Source organism: Ostrea edulis, chromosome 4 (assembly GCF_947568905.1).
Source record: "Ostrea edulis chromosome 4, xbOstEdul1.1, whole genome shotgun sequence".
In the NCBI taxonomy this organism is placed as follows: domain Eukaryota; kingdom Metazoa; phylum Mollusca; class Bivalvia; order Ostreida; family Ostreidae; genus Ostrea; species Ostrea edulis.
In genome coordinates this window covers 71522054-71544216 of record NC_079167.1, presented here as the reverse complement: position 1 = coordinate 71544216, position 22163 = coordinate 71522054, and the positions used below count along the sequence as shown (strand labels likewise).

General features: G+C 36.5%; 1 protein-coding gene across 5 annotated transcripts in view; it reads right to left on the bottom strand.

Annotated features, from left to right (window-relative positions):
* Window positions 1–6933: 6933 nt before the first annotated feature.
* LOC125669491 (phosphatidylinositol 3-kinase regulatory subunit alpha-like) overlaps window positions 6934–22163 on the bottom strand; it is a 60492-nt gene continuing 45262 nt past the window's right edge. For all 5 annotated transcript variants that reach the window (XM_048904023.2, XM_056163678.1, XM_056163679.1 and 2 more), the window contains 12 exons: window positions 18219–18299; window positions 16580–16637; window positions 14903–15034; window positions 14541–14639; window positions 14327–14437; window positions 13970–14047; window positions 13705–13839; window positions 12834–13029; window positions 11487–11955; window positions 8687–8928; window positions 8136–8537; window positions 6934–8015 (listed from right to left, as the gene is read on the bottom strand). In XM_048904023.2, the coding sequence (XP_048759980.1) occupies window positions 7790–8015; window positions 8136–8537; window positions 8687–8928; window positions 11487–11955; window positions 12834–13029; window positions 13705–13839; window positions 13970–14047; window positions 14327–14437; window positions 14541–14639; window positions 14903–15034; window positions 16580–16637; window positions 18219–18299 (2229 nt within the window). In that variant the 3' untranslated portion in view covers window positions 6934–7789. The remainder of the gene's footprint in view (window positions 8016–8135; window positions 8538–8686; window positions 8929–11486; window positions 11956–12833; window positions 13030–13704; window positions 13840–13969; window positions 14048–14326; window positions 14438–14540; window positions 14640–14902; window positions 15035–16579; window positions 16638–18218; window positions 18300–22163) is intronic.

Genomic DNA, 22163 nt, shown 5'->3' with positions numbered 1-22163 from the left:
CCACTTAAAAGACAGGGGTCTGGAAATCATCAAGCTCCCTACTACCCCCCAACCCCCGGCATAATCATGTTATTCAATCCGCGGACTTTACGATAGCATTTATTCCGTAAATGTGACTTTTAAAAACGGATCGAATAACATGATTATGCCCAACCCCCGAAACATACGAGATAATGGAGGTTTTGTCATTTTGATTTCTGCAGTTATATTGTAGTACATGTAAATATGTTTACTTGTGCATTCTAATTGATTGGAAATAACCAAAATCTTATTTTTATTTAATTATTCCAACCCCTTTCTAATATTGCGAACCTTGAAACTTTTTTAAAAAACTTTTTTATTTCACTAAAGGCTCCACATGGAGCATAATAGTACAAAAAAGGTAAAATCAACCAAAACAACAACAATGTTGAACACAATGAACGAAATACAACAGGAAGGTAATAGGCCTATCATATAAATATTGACAGTACTAACTTGATAAGGCAAGTCCTCTCATAGTACATTTGTCTTTACAGTTCATTAATTCACAATAGCTAATAGTATTTCGACAATAAGTGAAGAAAATACGTACAACTGAACAGATAATGGAATTCATCGCCTAGTTCTAGTTTGTTACAAAGAGTACAAACCTGCAGAAGGGATTATTTCAACAAGAGTTATCTTTCCTGGAGCATTAGATTGCAACTTCCTCGATTTGTACCACGGGTAAGGAAATTATAGAGAAATTTCCCATGATTTTAAGATATATATGGATAATATTAGCACTTACGTGATGTTTCTTTCAGTGCCTTTTAACCACGAACTGTTCAGCTGTTTATGGGTGAGGTCGTGTTTAATTTGATTAGTAAATGGGGAATAGAATGAAATCTTGGCATCTGCACTAATGTCATTTAGTCCAAAAGAGAACGCTGTAGATGTGCTAACTGCGCTGAAGCTATTTTTGTATTAATGAGCACGCATGGGAGCGGATCCTTGGGGAGTGGAGGATGCTCGTTTTCCGTAAATGAAGATTATAGTCAGAAGTTGTAAAATACTTCACGTTAGATCCCTATTTAAATAGGTTGGACCAACATCCTTCCTAGAAAAAAATGCCATTGGTGGATCCATTTGGAAATTTTTAAAAATCCTATCCCCCGGGACATCGCATAGAAATATACACGCACCCGACAACAGTTGGACGCCATCCAGAAACTGCGATGTTAAATAGCTTTATATATGGAGCGCCAAATTAACATAAACTCAAATAATTGAAGATATCTTCAATTATTTGAAGATATCATCAATTCAATTATTGCTCTCTTTAATTGAATTAATGCGAGCATTAAATCAATTATTGCTCTCATCAAATGAATTAATGGGCGCTTCAATTCAATTATTGCTCTCATCAATTGAATTAATGCGCGCATCAATTGAATTAATGAGAGCAATAATAGATTTGATGCGCGCATTAATTCAATTATTGCTCTCTTCAATTCATTTGATGAGAGCATCAATTTAGTAGAAATATTGCTCGCATTAATTAATTTAGAGCTCGGTATAAATAATTTGATGATCTCTTTTTAAATCATTTACAATGCTTTTGTATAAGGAATTAATGCGCGCATCAATTCTTTTAAAAAGAGCAACAATTCAATTAAAGAGATCATTAATTCAATTGTGGATATGTTGAATTGAAGATATCTTTATTTATATAGTTGCTCTCTCTAAAAAAATTATTGTTCTCTTCAAATGAATTAAAGATATCATTAATTCAATTGAAGAGAGCAATAATTGAATTAATGCGCGCATTAAATCCATTATTGCTCTCATCAAATGAATTAATGCGCGCATCAATTCAATTATTGCTCTCATCATTTGATTTAATATGCGCATTATATCAATTATTGCTCTCTTTAGTGGAATTGTAGCGCGCATCAATTGAATTGTTGATATCATGAATTCATTTGAAGAGATCATTAATTCAATTAAAGCACGCATCAATTCAGCTGAAGAATTAATGCTATCATCAATTCAATTAATGCGCGCAATAATTAAGAATTGAAGATATCATTAATTATTTGAAGAGATCTTTAATTCAATTGTTGCGTGCATCAAATGAATTGATGATATCTTCAAATAATTGAAGATATCTTCAATTATTTGAGTTTATGTTAATTTGGCGCTCCATAGTTATACGCGTGGCGATGAGGTGCGGTAGTTTAGTGATGAGGTGTGGTAGCCTAGTGATGAGGTGCGGTAGTTTAGTGGTGAGGTGCGGTAGGCTAGTGGTGATGTGTGGTAGTCTAGTGATGAGGAACGGTAGTTTAGTGATGAGCTGCGGTAGTTTAGTGATGAGTTGCGGTAGTTTAGTTTTGAGGTACGGTACTTTAGTGATGAGGTACGGTAGTTTAGTTATGAGGTGTGTTAGTCTAGTGATGAAGTGCATTAGTCTAGTGATGAGGTGTGGTAGTCTAGTGATGAGGTGCGGTAGTCTAGTGATGAGGTGCGGTAGTCTAGTGATGAGGTGCGGTAGTCTAGTGATGAGGTGCGGTAGTCTAGTGATGAGGTGCGGTAGTCTAGTGATGAGGTGCGGTAATCTAGTGATGAGGTGCGGTAATCTAGTGATGAGGTGCGGTAGTCTAGTGATGAGGTAGTCTAGTGATGAGGTGCGGTAATCTAGTGATGAGGTGCGGTAATCTAGTGATGAGGTGCGGTAATCTAGTGATGAGGTGTGTTAGTCTAGTGATGAGGTGCGGTAGTCTAGTGATGAGGTGTGGTAGTCTAGTGATGAGGTGTGTTAGTCTAGTGATGAGGTGCGGTAGTCTAGTGATGAGGTGCGGTAGTCTAGTGATGAGGTGCGGTAGTCTAGTGATGAGGTGCGTTAGTTTAGTAATGAAGTACTGTGCAACCGGGAAACCCCGGTTCAATTTTCGATTACGGTAGAACGTTTTAACTTAGAAAGTGACTTTGCCTTTGACTTTTACTTCTAAATGCCGATCGTTAGGCGAAAAAGTAGTCATTACCATTTTCATGTCTTGGGCTTGACATTGCCAAGGCATGGGCGGAGCTCGAACTCGGGTCTCCTGGTCACAAAAGGAATGTCTTAACTCTGAGCCACCGCTTTCGTTAGTTTCATACAGTGAAAGCAAAATAAAAACATGACATATCTAACTGTTGAAATCTGTCAAATGTATGCGGTGAATCATGAATGGTGATCCCATCACCAAACTATGAAGTTTCTTATTTGAATTAAAGCGATGCAGGCACGTACAATGACAACAATCGGGAGGAGAGGGGGGGGGGATCATTTTGTTTGTTATTTACACATGTACATGCAAAATATATATATTTACATATGTACCCTTTGTATGAACTGTCAGTGCGTAGTTTATTATCATTATATATATCATACTGTGTAACGTGATTGTATGCCAACATGTTTGATGAATCAATAAATTTTAAATTGAAATATTTTGTAATACAAATACATATACATTGAGTGCCCCCCCCCCCCCCCTCTCCTATTTTTGATAGTAGTAGTTTATAAGAAAAACGTAAGCTTGAAAGTTATGAAAGAAACAAAAAGACTGCACCCCCCCCCCTTCCCCCAGAGTTTAAGAAAATTAAGTTTGGGAAAAAATAATCTGAGTCAGTCGGTCACACAGAAGAATGCAACCCCCCCCCCCCCCCCAATGAATTAGGGATTTTTAAAAAGATCGGGGTAAATCACAATTTTTTATTTTTTTTTAGTTTGCTTATTAAGATTTTTAGAGGAGCCAAATTGCAATTTTACTTTTTCCCCCCTACCCCTAAAAAATAGATGATACGTGCCTGTGATGTAAAACATCGATTCTTAACATCACGCCCTGTGAGAAAATAAATCTAACTTTCTCTTTCTTGCAGTGTCACACTTCTCTTTCCGTTACCAAGACACCGATTGATTCCACGCTCGGAGCGAGGACAAGTATAGAGCTATTCCAAGAATATTCAGAAGCAGGAAACGCGGACAGTTAAGAGTCAAAGCTACGAAAATAGCCGCGGACTGTCAGGAGGTCGACCTACAAGACTCCCGTACCTGTTTAGTAACGACCGTGTTTTATCGTTGGGAAACGCCCACCAAATAGCCAAGCAATAGGACAGTGATCGCCGTTATGTCCGCCAGGCTACACACTGGCGACCGCCAGGAGAGGGCCCCGAGCATTAATGTCAGCTACACAACGCCTGAAAATGACCAAATAGCCATGACAACGGGCTATTAAACCCTGGCATTGTCCGTTCGGGGGCGATAAAACCCAGACTTCGTCCAGCCGGCCTCCCCCGCTCTCGTTCGCCCCCCTAGTACATGTTGGAAGACTTTACCGTCTCGCATCAACTTATCACTGTTGGCGTTTACTGAAGACGTGACAGTATGATTTTTAATAATTTCCCCATTTCTGTGCTCATCAGATCAGCTGTATCAGCCACTGCTAAATGATATTGTCAAGTATTCCTGTGTTGAAAGACATCTTAAGGACAACTACACCTAATGGGAATAAAGTAGAGATGTACAATATGTTGAAATTGAAAACTTTTGAAATGTTAGTTAGTTTAAAAGTGCTGTTTTAGTAAAAAGTAATCCGGAAAAAAAATTTTAAAACCTCTGCTAAAATGTTAAAACCTCCTGAGCTACCCAGCTAGGTAGTTAGATTTATATATTGCTAATATTTATATTTTCATTCAAGTTTTTTAAAAAATCAGCCATCATGACATGTATTATTCATACTTATCCTTTACTTTGCTACATTACAGTAAATTTTCAAGATTAAATAAAATGCATAAAAAAAACCAACCAAACAAATATGTTTAATAAACAGCTGTGGGCCATATCATTATGAACCAGTATAATTTTCCCTATATACATGTACTTCATATAAAACTATTAGTTTTCTAAAATTAAAACAAAAATTCATTTCTTTCAATTTTCATGAAAATTCAATTGATAATTAATTTAATTTGTGTCTAAAGTATTAGTAAAAATTAAGAAATGGTGAAAAAAAGTAAAATTTCATGCCACCAATTTGCTATTATGATTAAGGATGCATGCTACATGTACATCATCATAATGGCTGACTTCCTTTTAAAATTGCTTTGCCGAGTAGCTCAGTAGGCTTTTGAACTGTAGATTGTGGGCTCAACTCCAATAGGAGTTTAAATTATTTTCAGATTACTTTCTACTAAAACTGCACCTTTGGACTAAATTTTAAAAGTAAATTTGAAAGTTTTCAATTTCAAAATGTTGTACGCATCCACTTTTCATCCGCATCAAATTTCTCTGGTGTAACATTCCTCTTTAAGGTAAATCGTCAAAATTCAAATTCACATTCTAAATCATGAATATTTCTAAACTTTGAACAGCTTTTAAGTTCAACTTATATGCTGAAGTGAACTTTTTAAAATAAAATCTCCAGCTTGCCAAATTTGAAAAGAATTGGATGAAAAGTGTAGGAATTAAAATGATATTCCAAGTTGTGATGAATCCGTCTGCAACATCATGAATGAGCCACATAATCTTGTCATTCTTCTTAATAACTTAGCTGAATTGATGCTTTCTTCCTTACAGTTTTAGATATAAGAGTGCATCTTTGTCGATGCATACCTTCTGAAAAATTAAATGCCGTCTTTATGAATATTACTCTCATCTCTTTAAACTATAGTTTGGTTTAAGGAGGAATGACACGCCAGAGAAAATGGTCACAATCTAATCAAGGAGGTACTCTACATTGTCATAATGGCTGATTTCCTTTTAAAACATGGATGAAAATATAAATATCAGCAATATTTGTCTATTCATTCCAAATTTTATTGCCCAGCTGAGTAGGTCAGTAGGTTAGCACGTGGACTGTTGAACTGTAGATAGCGGGTTCAATTCCAGCAGGGGTTTTATAATCTTTTTCAGATTGCTTTCTACTAAAACTGCATTTTTTGACTAAATAAAGTAAATTTGAAAATTTTCAATTTCAAAATATTGTTGTATATATCCTCCACTTTTCATCCATATCATATTTCTCTGGTGTAGTATACCTCCTTAAAGTTAGACGATAGATCCGCTCACACACTTGCTCTCATAACATAGTTATGCAAGTGAATATGCGAGCAAATCTAACATCCAATTTTAATTCGATTGAAATGGTCATGGATGGAAAGTGAAGGATTTTGAAATTGCAAAGTTTCAAATTTACTTTATTTCATGTATAACAAAAAAAAGCTGCAGTTTAAGAAGAAAAGAAAAATAAACTTCTGTGCACCATCAACATCTCAACCCACTAAACTATTCGACTAAGTGAACCTCAACTCGCTGAACTATTTGACTAAGCAAACCTCAATCCACTGAATTATTCAACTAAGCAAACCTCAATCCACTAAACTATTCAACTAAGGAATTAAATTGACAAGGAATATATTACCGATATGTGTATTTTGAAAGAAAGCCAACCATTTATATTAGGATATATTATACTATTTAACATTCTTGTATTTTTTTGTTTTCAAACCATCCTATAAAAATTTTGTGATAATTTTTTCAGAAGGTTTGCATTGGCAAAGATGCACTCTATATCTAACCCATCAAGGAAATTGTGATTTTAAAATGTATAAATTTATTTTTTTCTTTTCTGCTGACGTCATGTTTGAGGACAAGGTTGCATGAAAACACAATTATTTCTGCACTGAAACCTGTTATCACATCATTATAATCAATAACGAGGGCCCCATACATCAGTGACAATGAATTGCATAACATTCTAATAAAGTTATTAGTAAAGATACAAATTTTCGTTTTTATTTATTTTCTTCCTCCTATGAAACTTTCCATGATTTATGTGATTGTAAACTAGAATATTAAAATTGCTGGTCAACAGTGAAATGGTTAAATCTTTTATCGGAAAAATTTGACAGGAAAACACAAGTCTACCATTTATATGCACATAATTTTATTTGTCACCACAGGTGGTTCTGTAAGACAGACACCAGGTGGCGCCAATAAGAAAACATACAACGAAGATCAATGGCGATACTGTTAAGAAATAAACAGCTGAGTCCGTGGACCATCTAACAAAGTCAGTTTATAGTAGCACTTATTAAAAGAATAAAATCTCATTAAAATATACTGCATCTAGAATTTGACACTTCGCCCTATGAAGTTTATAGAATATTCTGCAGAGAATGAATCCTCTGAAGCAACTTTAACTTTTATTTCTATGGTGATGACACGTCACAGTCTTGGAGTTCAGAGGACATAAAGGTCAAGTTAATCCAATCGGACAGTCACTTCACTTGATACAAATGGTCCATGGATGATGATGTATACTCCCATTATTGTTCAATGCTGGGACAAGACAAAATTTTGAATGTGAATACTAGAATGCTCCAATACTCTGCCACTCAAACCTCTCTCACTATAATCTGTCAGCCATTTGAACATGTATGACTAGCACTGTTTAGTGTTTTCAAGGATCCATGCACTAGTTATACACAAATCCATGCACTAGTTATACACAGATCCTTGGTATCTTGTTTGTGTTTTTTTCCTTGGATTATATCACATTTTGAACGCAGGAGCTTCTACGATGAAAATTTTAATCACTGCGGCATTGCACGATCTGCCATAACATCATTATGTCACGCTTCACTGAGCACAAATTACTGCAGACGTCTCTTGTCGTCATGGTGACCCTCGGTAGGTCAACCAATAATGAAAGACATTACACATTGGGTAGCACCTGCCTGTACTGCAGGATTTCTGTGGATTATGCAGTCAGTGGTTCCTTTCTCAGTCTTGCTGCATGTGGAGGTAGACTCCCGTGTTATCATCGTGGCCCTCGAACACTGGATAAATCAGTCGAATATCCAGACTGGGATTGTGCTCCTTTAGGGATTCACGACTGTAGTGGTCCACAAGTTCAATCAGTGATGACTTGTCCAGATTTCCCTCCGTAAAGCCATAACACCCATTGTTGTTCTGGTATATCTTGCAGTGGCCCACACTACCATTGCAACTGTAGGATATAAAATTTCAAGATAATATAATCTTCAATCATTACCTCAACTATCAAACACAGGAATTTTCACAAGTATCACATTACACTAGTGAAAAACGTTCGAAGTATTGTACTTACACAATAGACAGGGCATGCTTGCTGGTCGGGTCACCAGCTCGTGGTCGGATCAGGAAAGTTCCATCTCGCTGGTTTCGCAGCAGGTTTTCTGCATCTTGTCTATTGACTTCCACGTACCAAAGATTCATAGTTTTGCTGTTCAGTCCCACTTCCTTTCCCTGCGATGGCTGGTTCTCCAGGATATCGTCAAGGTGCTCCATGGACATACCATTATCTTGCAGAAGTTTACGGATTTGCTCTCGTTGTTTGTGCAGTCTCTTGATTTCGGGTCGAAGGCTGTTCATGTCACTGATCAGAGATCGATTTAGCACAGTTTTCTTGTTGATGTCGATCTCTAGAGCTTGCTTGCTTTCCTGTATGCTTAACCACCGACTTTTTAGTAATTCATAATTCTCTGATAACCTGTAAAAGCAAAACAAAATTAATAAAAGACTATTTTAAAGAAAAACCTTAAAATTTTTCTAACATAGGAAAATCGGTTACCCATAAAAAAAAAACACCCCAGTTTATTGCGTCCGTTCTGATTTCTGAAATTGAATCACAGTCCTTACTTTTGGAGTTCGTGCATGGGAACCTCGCCATGGTGGCGCCTATGTAGCTCCATCTGTTCTTTGAACACGATAACAGTCTCCTTGAAGGCATCCAGTGCCTGGTGTTTAAGCTGGAGTTCCTGGTTCAGTTTTGAGTGAGTCTCGTACAGACGATCGTACTCCTCCATCTTGGTCTGATGTTCATGGTGGACTTGCTTTAGTTTTTCCATTTGTTCAGTTTTGTCCACCAGTGAGGGTCCATCCTAAAGGGAGGTAAACATTCATCGTTATACTTCTGTATCAACATCAGTAAACACACAATACAAATCTCTCTAGGCAAGCTTATCTCATGTCTTGCTTTTTTCACTCTTTATTTCATAGGGATTCTACATTTTTGTCTGGGAATTGCTCATTGTGTGTAGTCAGAGAATCCAAAACAATCTGTCCAATCCCAATTTTCTCAAATCTTGTTTCTGTATCTATTTCAAATTATCTGACCTGGATATCATTGAAATTCTGTACTCTTCCCAGTCCATATATTCATTGTTGGCCTACCCGTTAGACAACATTCTAGCCTATTTCTAAAGTCTAAAATGACAGTACTGTTTTCCCACTTCTATTAACATTTGTTTTATCATAGGACAGTTGACAAATTGTTGCGATATTGATCCGAGACATGGTTCTTCAACACTCCCACACGTCTATGACAACAAAATTGGACTTGTTACCAAAGCAGTAAAAAATTACGATAATAAACAATTCTCAATAGAAATTCTATTGAAACAAAGTACGTTTGAGTTAACTTTTTCTTCATTCACTAATATGATGCTTAACAAAGGCATTTCAAAGTGGTTTAGTGAGTGTGAATATATCCTTGACCTTCAAAATAAATGTCATTGATGTTCTGAAGGCAAACACAGCAATGTGAAATAACGGAAGAAAATATGGAAAGAAATTCAAAGTAAGCACAACGAATATGAGGAAAAGAGGAAATAGCTCATTGAACATGTACACGATGAAACTGAAACTGAAAAAGATGTCCAGAAATAGCTCATTGAATATGTACACGATGAAACTGAAACGAAGTAAGATGTCCAATTTTGATATTGAAATTTTGTCTATAGTACAAACGTTAAGTCCACTAGTTCTACTGACTGTCGAGAAAATTGGGTGAAGACTGCCAAAGTAACCTACACATGTAACAAAAGTAACCTAGAATAAATCATCCCCGACTTTTCAATATCAGACAAACCAAATGATACATCAGACAAGATTAATAATGATAACACTATCCTAACATATTTCCGAAAATTATCATGTCGGTAACATTTTGGACATGTTTTTATTATAATAATGTGTGTTAATGGATTAATATCATTCTTTAACAGCTTGTTCCATAAAAGCCGTGGTATCTACAATCACAAGATTTGCTAATTAATAGTTTTGTAAGATAGTTTTTTTTTGAAGCTCAGTTATATTCCAAGATCTGACAAGCACAGATCTACAGTTCATAGAGCATCATCGGCAAATCCTGGAATAAACTTGACTTTAGTGAACCTGTCATCGCCAGCTCCACCTAGTCGGGGCTGGTGACTAGCACAGTCTGTTAATTACATGGAAATTAAGGAAGACCCATTTTCAGTCTTCTAAAGTACGCTAATTACTAGCTGTACTTCACCTGTTTCAATCTGTCAACATGAGGCATCATTGACACCAAAAAAAATTTTCAGGGGCATATTTCTATTTTGAAATATGATAAAATTATGTCTGCCTATTGTACTTTTTGATATGTTTATGCCTGTCCTTGTCAAGGAGATTTGTATGTATTCAACTCTTAATAATAAATATGGTGATCCTAAGTTACCTTTGATCCTCTTACTAAGCAGTATCAAATTCTCCTTACTTCTCCACAATACATACATTATGACTAACAACAGACCAGTCTTGCACCTCTATCTACCCTAAAATGTGTTATCTATATAGACAGGAGGTTGTATTACCTCAGTTGTGAATAAACTGAAATGTAATCTTCTGTTGTAAATCGTATAGTTCAACAGAAAATAGAATCATTATCAAATGTTATGTTAGAAATGTGATGCTGCTTTGCCACTTCCATAAGTCACCAGATCCCCAGTAGATTTAACTTTTGTAATCTGAGTGGGTCATTTCAGTATCACATCTTCTGATCACTTGTCCTAGATAGTTTGACCTTTATCTGAAGCTGAACAAATCACCCCAGTTAGTCTGGTCCTTATCTGCCAATGACCAAATCACCCCAGTTAGTCTGGCCCTTATCTAGTGCTGACCATATCATAAACCAATCAGGGAGACTGTTGCATTCTTTCCATGGATTTCTCATACCATGTCTGATACATGCTAGACCTTGGGGGGTTCTGACCTTTGTATTCAGTATTGATTATCATTTACAGAAAACCATTCAGGTTTCCTCTCCAGAGAGAATGACTATAAAACTCAATGGAATAGTCAATTTTCCTTCCTTATCAAATCACATCTTTTCCCTACATAACCAAATATCACACAGACTGCACGATCACTACCTGCTGATTAAAGCACCAATGGAAAAAACGAATGTAAATTATGTGGAATTAAGTCTTCCATTAAAAGATCATAAAACCATAACCACTGTTCTCTTTATAATTGCAAATGACTTTTTTTAAGGATCTAATTATGAAAATGGAGAAAACTTTATGGAGGGCATTATTCCTCATTAAATATATGGCTAGAGGGTTTTGACCTGTCGCACAATGAGCAAAATTCCCAAAAGAGAAAATACACACAATATTATGCCTCAGTCACCAACCTGCTGATTCCTATTGGATACAGGGTGTAACAGCTTGGTATCCAGAGTCTTGTTATAAATTGCTAGTGAGGTATTTTTGTAAAACTGCACTAATTCCACCACAGAATCAAATGTCAAGGGCTCCACAAAGCCATATTTTCCATCCTTGTGGTAGATTTTGATGAGTTTGTTGGTGCCCCCCTTTCTGAGGGTTAAGGTATAATCCCCGGGGGTTGTGGCCTCCCGAACTAAAAAATGCCCATCCGATTTATCACACAAAAGTTCATTCACTTCTTCCCTGGAAATTTTTCCCCAGTACCACTCCGCTTCCTTGAGTTTCTCCTGGGCAGACATTGGTGAATCCTGTAAGGGGGACTTGGGCCTTGGCTGTGGGGGTGGAGGTGTGGGGGGTGCAACTTCACCCCAGGAGCCGTTCTTGAGCAACTCTTCAAAGATTTCTATGTGGAGTTTGGTATTTTCCACGATTTCTCTGTAATCAATGAAGAAATATTAAATCCTGGTTGAGATTTCACAAATATGCTGTGGTAATATTGCGGCAGGAAACTGATAAGCAATACCCTACACATACTTCCCTTTTTTGGATGGGGTCACATGACTGCAGCACTAATCAACAAACAAGAGTCTCTGTCATCAGATAGGCAAAATAATTTGGTTACATTGTCATATCTAACTTTCTAATCCTAGTCCCATCCAATAGAAGACAAGTGACAGAGACAACCAGAGGCGCCTGACAGACAATTTCTTACTTTATTTTGGCTGAGATTTTTACCTGCAAGGCACCAACCATCGACCTAATTTACGCCTGACTGACTGCTTTAGTAGATTTCCCCAAAATCCTTTAACAAAGAACAATTCAGACTGCCCCACAAACTTGTGTTCAATAATCCTGATTAAATCACTATAAAGTATAGATGGAATAAAGTATGTCTGGTATTCCCTGAATAAATTAGATGTGTTTAATTGTGTGAGAAATCATAGAAATGAGGAGGATAAAAACATCATTCTCCATTACATAACAAAGGGTTGTCTGTGTCTTACGTGACAGCACATGATTTAAACTGACACAATTTTACAAAAAAATCATCTCTTGCGATCATTAACCAAGAAATCGGACTCCTTTTTTTTTTTTAACATTTCATAAATGGCATCTTAAATCCAATTATAGCAGATACAGTTTTTGGAATCTTTCACTATGTAAAGTCTTCAGGCCTTTGGTGCAGATCCTTTTCCGAATTTAAAAAAAAAATTTCATTCTTTATCAGCAATTCAAATACAGGTAATTGAAATGCAATTAAAGCCTTGGTTGTCACCTGTTAATGATTATAGGGTGATAGTTGTGCAACTTACATAATTCTTTCCCACGGTGGCCTCAGCAGAATGTGGCAGAAGACATGGGAGAGTTTGTCTAGTCCGTCTGCCACCCCTGACTCATGTTGGATCTGCCACAGTCTCAAAAAGTGGGCCATTAGGTACTCGAGAGTGGACTTGTGGTCCCTGGGTAGCCCATCAATCAGGTCAGAGAGTGTCCGAGAGCTGGGGTTCTCTGGAATTTAATAACAAGATTAGAAGAAATTCCTCTGGAGTAATTGGTTGAGACGGGACATGCTGTTGGTTACAATACAAGATATTCTTCTCCTTCACTTGACATTCTGTACAGGTATTGTTAGTGTGAATCTCGTTTTCTAGGTCACCTGCTTCTTTGAAAAGCCATTAAAACATTGCTCTTTGTCATGAATTACGAAATGAAATGCCAATTAAATTTGGTTTACATGTGTACCACATTTTTATTTGGTGCTTAGAGACACCGCATTATTTACTAGATACCACACGGAGAATATACAAAAAGGTTAGCCTAGAAGTTTTTTGAGTTCCCTTTTAAACATAGATATGTGACTGGCAGCGAGTGTCAGAATTGTCAGGATTTTGTGGGTTTTTTCCCCAGTTTTGCACTCACTTCGGGGTTCACTGCACAGAGACATACAGGCTCAGTGTGTGGTCTGCCTAACAAGGTCAAGGTCAGAATCAACCTCGTCAGTTACTTTGCGTGCTCAATGCACCTACTTAGTGTACTAAAGTATGTGTTAGCATTTCTTCTCGAACTTGAATGTCAACTTGAAGAAGAGGAAGACGGAGATTGAAGTTGTGAGCTGGTCACAGAAGACTTGTTATTTCCTTTAATCTCTGTAATCAAGCATTAGCTGGGATTGGTTTTACTCACTGGCTGCTAAGATGAAATGGGGGTACATTTCCACGGGGATCACAGGATTAGGGAGCTCCCTCAGATATTTTTTCAGCACCCCTGCCACACAGTGGACATTGTGGGAACCAAGGCTCATCTGGGAAGGGTCATCTACTGAAAATGGAAAATTTCAATCAATACTCTGACAATCGGCTAACTGTCACTCCCGTAAATGAGCACAGTGATGCTGACACTGCAAAAAAAAAATACATAGAAGATTTCTTCAATAACTATGAACACCTACCCATATTGAATTCCAGTTTGATGGCATTTATTTCTTCTGTTTTGGCAAACATTCTGTACACACTTAGAGATTCTGCCTCTGTTCAATATTAAATAAAAGAAAGTCATGTTAGAAAAATCTGAAGGAGGCAGTATAAATAATTTTTTAGGAGGAATCCTTTCAATAAAAAAATTTGCCAACTTATCAATTTAACTCCAGCAATAAAAATCATGTTAGGTGAGACACAAAACAGCAATGGTATGTGTGCATCTGGATTTCTTTAAAAAATTCATTTTGATTTCCATCTAAAAAACTGTTTACACATAGTGTTACGATTAGACAGGGATATGATCTTTGTTATAATCAAAATTTGCTTACGGTGGTTGCGGCACCATTTCTCCACTTCTTCTGTGCATTTGACGACGACCCACGGTGCTCCATACTGAGACTTCGGTACTTCTTCTGTCAACTCTGCCCCAAAACTGGAATCTACAAGGTAAAGTCAAGAGTTAGAAAGCAGCAGAAAACAAGACCAAACTCCACACAAAATCTTCTAGATGAATTCTTAACTAATATGAAGTTGGGGACTTACTCTGAGAGAAACTTGGTCGCCTTAATCTCTCAAGTTTTGGCACATTGCACTCAGTTTGATGAGTGGCCGAGCAGTACCGGTGACAGCACATTCCACATTCTGTCAAAAAATTAACTTAATATTTAAACACCCGCAGTCAACAACTTCATTCATTTCATTTATTCGCCCAAACCATTCACAATGGTACATAACTTTGATTTTGTAATCATATAAACAATATTTCCCAAGGGTATAAATATATAAATAATACACAATACAGCCAAAACCAGCTGGAAAAATGGAGGCTTTGCTTTGCAGAGTGACATCAAAATTTCTAGCTAAAACACTGTGGAGAAGATTTTGTTCACTGAGGAACACATTACCTCTACACTGGAGGCCCTGCCTCATCAGGCCATACAGAAACTTGTCACAAAGATGGCATCGCTGCATGGAGGAAAAGCTGTACTCGGAGAAGCGATGCTGTTCAGAGGCCCCTGCACCGCCGCATCCAGAGGCTGAAAAGGAAGACAACTAAACTTTAATGAATATTCATTACTTAAAAACAGAGAATGGACTCTCTTTCCTTTGCACAATATCATATTGGAAGAAAAATGTCATTTTCAATCCAAGTGATTTAACTTATTTTTAATTATTCTTTTTTGTACAAAAATGCTTTGTGTATTGAATGCAATAAAGAGAAAAAAATTGAGTGCATCTATCCATGCTGAATGAACCCACTCAAATCACGTAAGAAACCTTGAGATGTTCACAAAAAACGCAGATCATTTTCTCTTCAGTAGCACTATCTGACATAAAAGACACCTAATAATAGGAACAAGCTATCGGCATTACATCAAAATCAAATCTATAAATATCCCCATTCTACGTCAAACAGCCTGACATACTTTATGACTCATAACCTAATTGTGATGGGGTAATGAATTATTAAAATTGTGGATCACACATGGAAAATTTTTGTTTTAAACAAATTATTTACTTTTAAAATTCATGTAATAGTTTATCAAACACAAGTGTGCTCACAAGAAATATATATATTTGTGTACTGGAACTCAGTCCTGCATTGTACTTGTGATTTGAATCATCTATGTTCAGTGTTATACCCATTTGGGCCCTAATTTGGAATTAATCATATCATATCATAATATTCCTACAATTGTGCAAAATCTAACAAATGTTATCAATGATCTGTTAATTATTTGAGAACTCCTCTTGATCAAGTCAGTACACTAAAAAATCTTGATCACTAAAGTGTTTTCTACAAATGGTAAGTTTTCAGGTAATTAAAACAAAACCCGAATTTCAAGTACCCTGCCGTAGAAGAACCATTTCGATGGCGCACATTTCGATGGCGCGATGTTAGAATTCCATTTTAATGGCGCAGACTTAGAATTCCTGGCATTATCATGACAAAATGGAGTGGGATGCTCATCACACTGAATTCTCTACACATGCGTTTTTAAAACCACATTGCTCCCATACTGTTGCCAATTTTACACCCCTCTTCCTTATCGCCCTCTATCTCAGCCACTGCTGAGCTTAAATGTACCTAACCAAGGAATTATCCTGCTATTTATAGGGGTAAAATTAAGGTTAATCTTTTTATTTCATTCTTAGCAATTTAAACCACGTCATGCTTTTAATTCGGTGTGCCATTACAGAGAAGTGAATGGTCTGCCATGATTAAAGTATTAGGTGAACTACCGAGCATGATCTGTTCGGCGTCACAGTTCTCTCTATAGCTCTCTTATTCATTGCTTGTCACAAAAACTGAAATATAGAATCTAATTCTATCACATCTAGTATAAATCATCTCAAGTTTCTTATGATAAAATCTTCAATGATTGAATCCATAACGAATGCCTCATGCACCATCCATGTCAAAAAATATTCAATTCATGAACCTAATTCATTACAGCGATTCCTTTGTTATATCAGAAAATATTTTTTACCGAAGAAAATAAAAAACTACGACTACATCCTTTAGTTTAGATTTACTAAAGAAAACATATTAGAGGCAATATAAGACTTAAAAGGCCTACCTTCCATGTCAAGACACTGAGTCCCAGGTGGTGGTGGCAGGCTGGTGGCATAAGGTTGCTGTGTATAAAAATCACAAAACTGACATGGGGTAGAACATGCTGTGGACACCGGAGGGGTGTACTCATACATGGTTTATTCCACAATTCCACCCATCCACTACTCCACACAAAAATCTCATCCACATGTAACACCGGGCAAAAATTCACATCCACATCAAAATCATCCCAAAAAATTATTCCAATATCATGAAAATGTTATCTTTTTCAATACACAGAACAAGAAATAGTGTTGGAAAATCCCTCAATATAGAACTATATATTTCTCCCTGGTATAACAATCACACACACACTCACTACACTGGGCTAACTCCTATGAACATTAGACAGCAGCGCTTCGCAGCTGACTGATTAAGTAGGTCAGCCCCTCAGCCAACCAGCAGCCATTCCGCTTAACCTAGATTTCTCCAGTTATAATAATACACTTGGCTACCTGCCAAGAGAGAGAGGTCATGTTTCTTGCAGAGCAGTGGTAAGCTATTGTCAGAATGCCAAGCAAGCAACACACATAGGTAAAATCAAGCTTTTCACCTGAGCATTAACTGCATAATGGCCTACAAAATACAGCAGAGGCCTCAAGGGAAATTTCTCTCCTGAGTGTGGTTTTAAATTTTTATTTAAACAGACTATTTCTTTATCTCTTTTTTGTGGTTTTTGCCCTTAAGTAGGACAAACAATAAATGGGTCACAATCCTGTTCACTAATCTTTTGAGCAAACAGGAGAAAGAAGGTGGTGTCATACTGGGGACCTTTATTGATTATCCAGCACTTTGTAACTGGCAATCACAGCTGTCCTATTAACCTAGATAACAGCTCTGGGGCCCCGCCCACGGGGTGGTGATGGATAGCAAACCACCCTGTAGGTCATTAATTACAAAGTGTTGACCTAATTAGTCCAGTAACTTGCTGACAGATTAGTTATAGCTTGCAGACAGCTCCCTAGGGCCATTAAAAGACTGGGAGCAGACTATATGGAGAATAGTCAGTTCAACTAACAACAGAGAGAACTCCTCATTAGTTTCCTGTTCCCAAGACGGAAATAAAGTAATAATGAAAGGTAGCAAATTAATGATGAAAAATTTCCCTCCATAGAATTGACAGCAAATAAAATTATCAGACAAAATCACTATAATCTGCATCTTTCTCTCAAGTGTGTGTAAAAAAAACCAAAAAAAAAAACCTTCACAATGTAAGTGTTAAGAGCAAAAAATTGGGGTAGGGGTAATCTCTGTTTAGATCCGGCTCAACCTGCCAAGCCGAATCTCGGCTGAGATTAGTGTGGGGGTGGTGGTGTTGAGTTTACTAATTGGCACCAAAAATAGCAAGGTGGTATATTAGGAACCTCTATTAATATAAAATAATGACTTCCATCATTCTGATATCCATAAAATGCACTACTGCATGACATTTTCTACCCACCCTCCATTCTTTATGAAATCCCTTAACAATAAACTTCTGACACATCAATTCAAAAATTACTCTTCCACTTGGGCGAGTCTGACTGATAAACCAATATGTGTGACTGAAATGAATGGAGCAACACAAAGCAGTACACAACTGCTGGGTAAATTTCTTTTCTTACCTCATCAGAATCCCGTCCACAAAGTTCATCGAAACACACTAGGAGAGCTGACTGGTGAAACGGATCTTTAATGCCAATATCCTACAAAAGTCGAAACAATGGACAATCAGAATCAGGAATTGAATTTAGAAAGACAGTCAAAAGGGGTTACTTTCTAAAATTTATTTCTAAGGAATGATGATAATCTCTACTCATTTTATACAAAATAAAGTAAGTTGAGTTACGCATTATAAACCACGATAAAATGGGCATACATTATCCCACCTTACTTTATATTGTAGAAAATCAGTCAATATATGTCTTTTAATCCTTATAATTCAATTTAAGTAAACTGCATTTGATGTTATTAAATGATAAATAGATCTAAAGAAAATATAAAAAAAATTTATGATACACTGAGCAAGATTGCTATAGCAATAAAATGGAAACCAAATGTATTGTGACCCGATTCCTAGGACGTTAAATGGCGGGATCGACTTAAAACCAATCAAATTGTGTTTTACAAGTGAAATTCAATTATAAGTATTAGATATTTCTCTTCCAATTTAGGTATCAATAGTCATGTGTTAAATTTCACACTGCAATCAGTATAAATCCAAGTAAAGTGGGATACGCTAGTAGTTATCACTACATACATAACACAATAACAGCGCTATAAATTTGATGAGGTGTTTCTGTTTGGAATTTGGTCAGTTAAATCAATACCCACTTCCTATAAGTATTATCTTTACTAAGATAACATAATTCAATACTCTTCTAAAAGTACAATTTCTTTCATCAAAAGTTGATCAAAAACAGTGCCTTAAAAGCCATTATGAAAAAACACCTGGCTTATGGCCAAAGTACAGCTGACATGAATTTTGTATGTCAGAAGAGACCAGCAACTGAGAAACTTTACTACGCCGACATGCAAATTTCACCAACCTACACCGTGACCAAGATCAGTATTTTGTCTCAGTCCAAGTATAAGAGTACCTGAAACAGTATATAATACACCCATCACAAGCTTTATATTTAAGGTGTATTATTTGCACAAAGCAAAGTGTTTAATATCTGTAATAAATACTAAGATCCTAGAAGACGTGACAGGAGGTAAATAGACAAACCAAGAGCTCTGTGTGTAAAATAGTTCCCAAAATTTGACTGTATTAAAAAAAAAATTTCAAACCAATGAAAACTTGACTGTACTACAATCATTGAGATGGCAAGCATTACTAGGAGACATGTCCATAATGCTTTTAAATACGGTCAACAAAGCTCAAACTCAAACTAGAGCTGTAACCCTTTGATAGAAGTTCATGCATAAATTTTCAAATTAATTCTGCTAGGATAACCCCAAAAAGTTTGGAAAACTATCAAATACATACAATTTGCAAAATTCAAGGTCCATAACTCTTTCAAAAAAAGTTCAGCAAAGCCCAACTAGAATTTGATCTGCAACCCATTGATAAAGTTCATGTATAAATTTTCAAATCAATAACTGCAGGGATAGTAAAAAAAGTTCACAAAAAATGTCAAATCCCTGAAATTTGCTAAGTTCAAGGTCTGTAACTCATTCAAAAATATGTCAATAGGGCCTAAACTCAAACTTCATCTGTTTAACAACAAATCAAAATCTTTGCCACACACGCACAACTTCAATACCTATACACTCTGTAAAATAAGGTCCTAACTTGAAAACTGGCATACAGAGAAGTTACACAGAAAGTTTCAGCTTGATATGTGACAGGGAACATAAAAGACATCATTGTGCATGTACCATAATACACCCTGTCTAAAGATGGGCACATAAAACTTGCTGGCTAATACTCTATAGATTGATATCTTCTAAAGGGCTTTCATCACAAGTAATACGTGATAAATTGTGTATACATATCAAAATACGCAAATACAGTATATTCCAAGGACAGATAAGGTTGGACTACATAATGAAATAGCTGTTTGGAGGATAGAGCATAAATGTATGTACACATAATAACATCTAGGACATCTCGTGTATCCTAATTACCAAATTGGGAAAGCTAATGAATGAGGCATATATTATAAAATTGAAACAGAAGAAAATAATCATAGATTGTCAGAGGTCTTTTGTAGAGTGGAACTTGATAGTCGCTGAGCTGAATAATTGTGCAATGGTAGAGTCTAAGAACCGAGTTTAGCATAATGTTGTGTATGCAAGATTTTTCTATAATGAATGGCTTCAGGATTACACAAGGAGATAATGAACTTCAAAGTACACATCAGGAATACATCAGACACTGGGTACAATCTGAAGTTAAGATTGAAGTCTGGAAGAATCCAGCACACTTTGAGATCTGTCCAAACTACGACCTAATTACTGCAAGATTTAAAATCAACCTCCATAAAAAGACATCAGCCCGACTATAGCATTGTGCTTTATCTGTGGTGGATCGGATCGGATCTCACGCCCCTACTGACATACTCACGTAATATAAATAGTGGCTTCCAATTAATCTGTTGTACACCATTAAACCCCACCAGTCACACAATGCCCTCCTCCAATGACAGAAAAAAGAACAACAACCCATCTCTTTTATGGATCTCCTTGAACTATCACACTAGATTTTAAAAATGCCAAAACTAAGACAAAGCACAGGTCTGCTATTTTCTGCAGATGGTATCAAAGATTTTTGCAGATACAGTGCTTTTAAGTCAGTTAGTACATAGAATAGCTTACACATCTCAAGTAATAGATGCATGATGTGGGTCAGAGTTAGTTCACAGATGTTCATACCAGGTCAACTGTCATTTGGTACCAGGGGATATTTCCTCTCCAGGTGAGTCTGCTTTCCCACCTGGACAAATGCTGTCAGCTAGGATACCTAAATCAAGCTGAAGCCTGCGACCTAAGCATATCTTTTTTTTTTCAATATGCCCCAAGAATGAACACAGGTCAATTTGGTTTCCACTTCTCCAGGTTTTTTTTTATTGACCTTATCTAAGACAGCTGTTAGGTCTCCGTGGCAACCACAGACAGGAGTGTGGGGTGGGCATAGTGCCCAGATGGACAAGGTTATTTTCACCTAGAACACCACAAAATGTCAGTACTGTCACTAAATCTTAATGGTAACCTGTTCTTAGGAATAAATTTCTCACTGTCAGCAGACTCACAACTGAATTTATTTGGCTAGTATTCTTCTATAAATCAGCAGGCATTCACAAAAAAACATTAGGAGGAAGACCCGTCAATCTTCAGACCATTATTCTAAGATATTCTACATATATAACAATACACAACCATAAACAAAATTCATATCCAACATGTGTCTAATTTGATTCGACATGTCAATCACACTGCCAATGATGAAAAATAAGGAACTAAGTGAGAAATCTGAAATACTATCATTACATTTAACAGGGAATGTAAGTTGATAATAATCATATTTTATGGACTCTATAAACATTCCATCATGCACTACAACTTTTGTTCAATCACAGAACTTTTCTTGAAAATCAAAGTTGTGAAGTATTCAAACATTGTTTATTCGCCCCTTTCCATACATTCATTTAGACTAGTCAGGGTAGGTAAGTAGTAGAAATACCCTTTCCCCCTGAGAGAAATACATGCAGCAATTACTTATGTACGAGTACATGCATTTCTTTCCAAATTGAAAGGGGGGAGGGGGAATCTTTGTTAGGGCCTCACGACGTCTAGCTGTTATTTGTGTGCGACTTCATTCAGTTAGAATGACATGACTGATTACATCACCACTTGATGTACTACATATTTCATTCACTGATTAATGACATGAAATACGTATTTCACTAGTACTGACTGTAACATTTAACACACACTTCACTATTCAACTGAAACTGACCTCAACTAATGGCATCTCCAACTGGTAAGTTTTCTCATTCAAATATCGTCCCAATAATTCTCATCACAATATCAAGTTTATAAATAAGTTCCCATGTGTGTGTTCC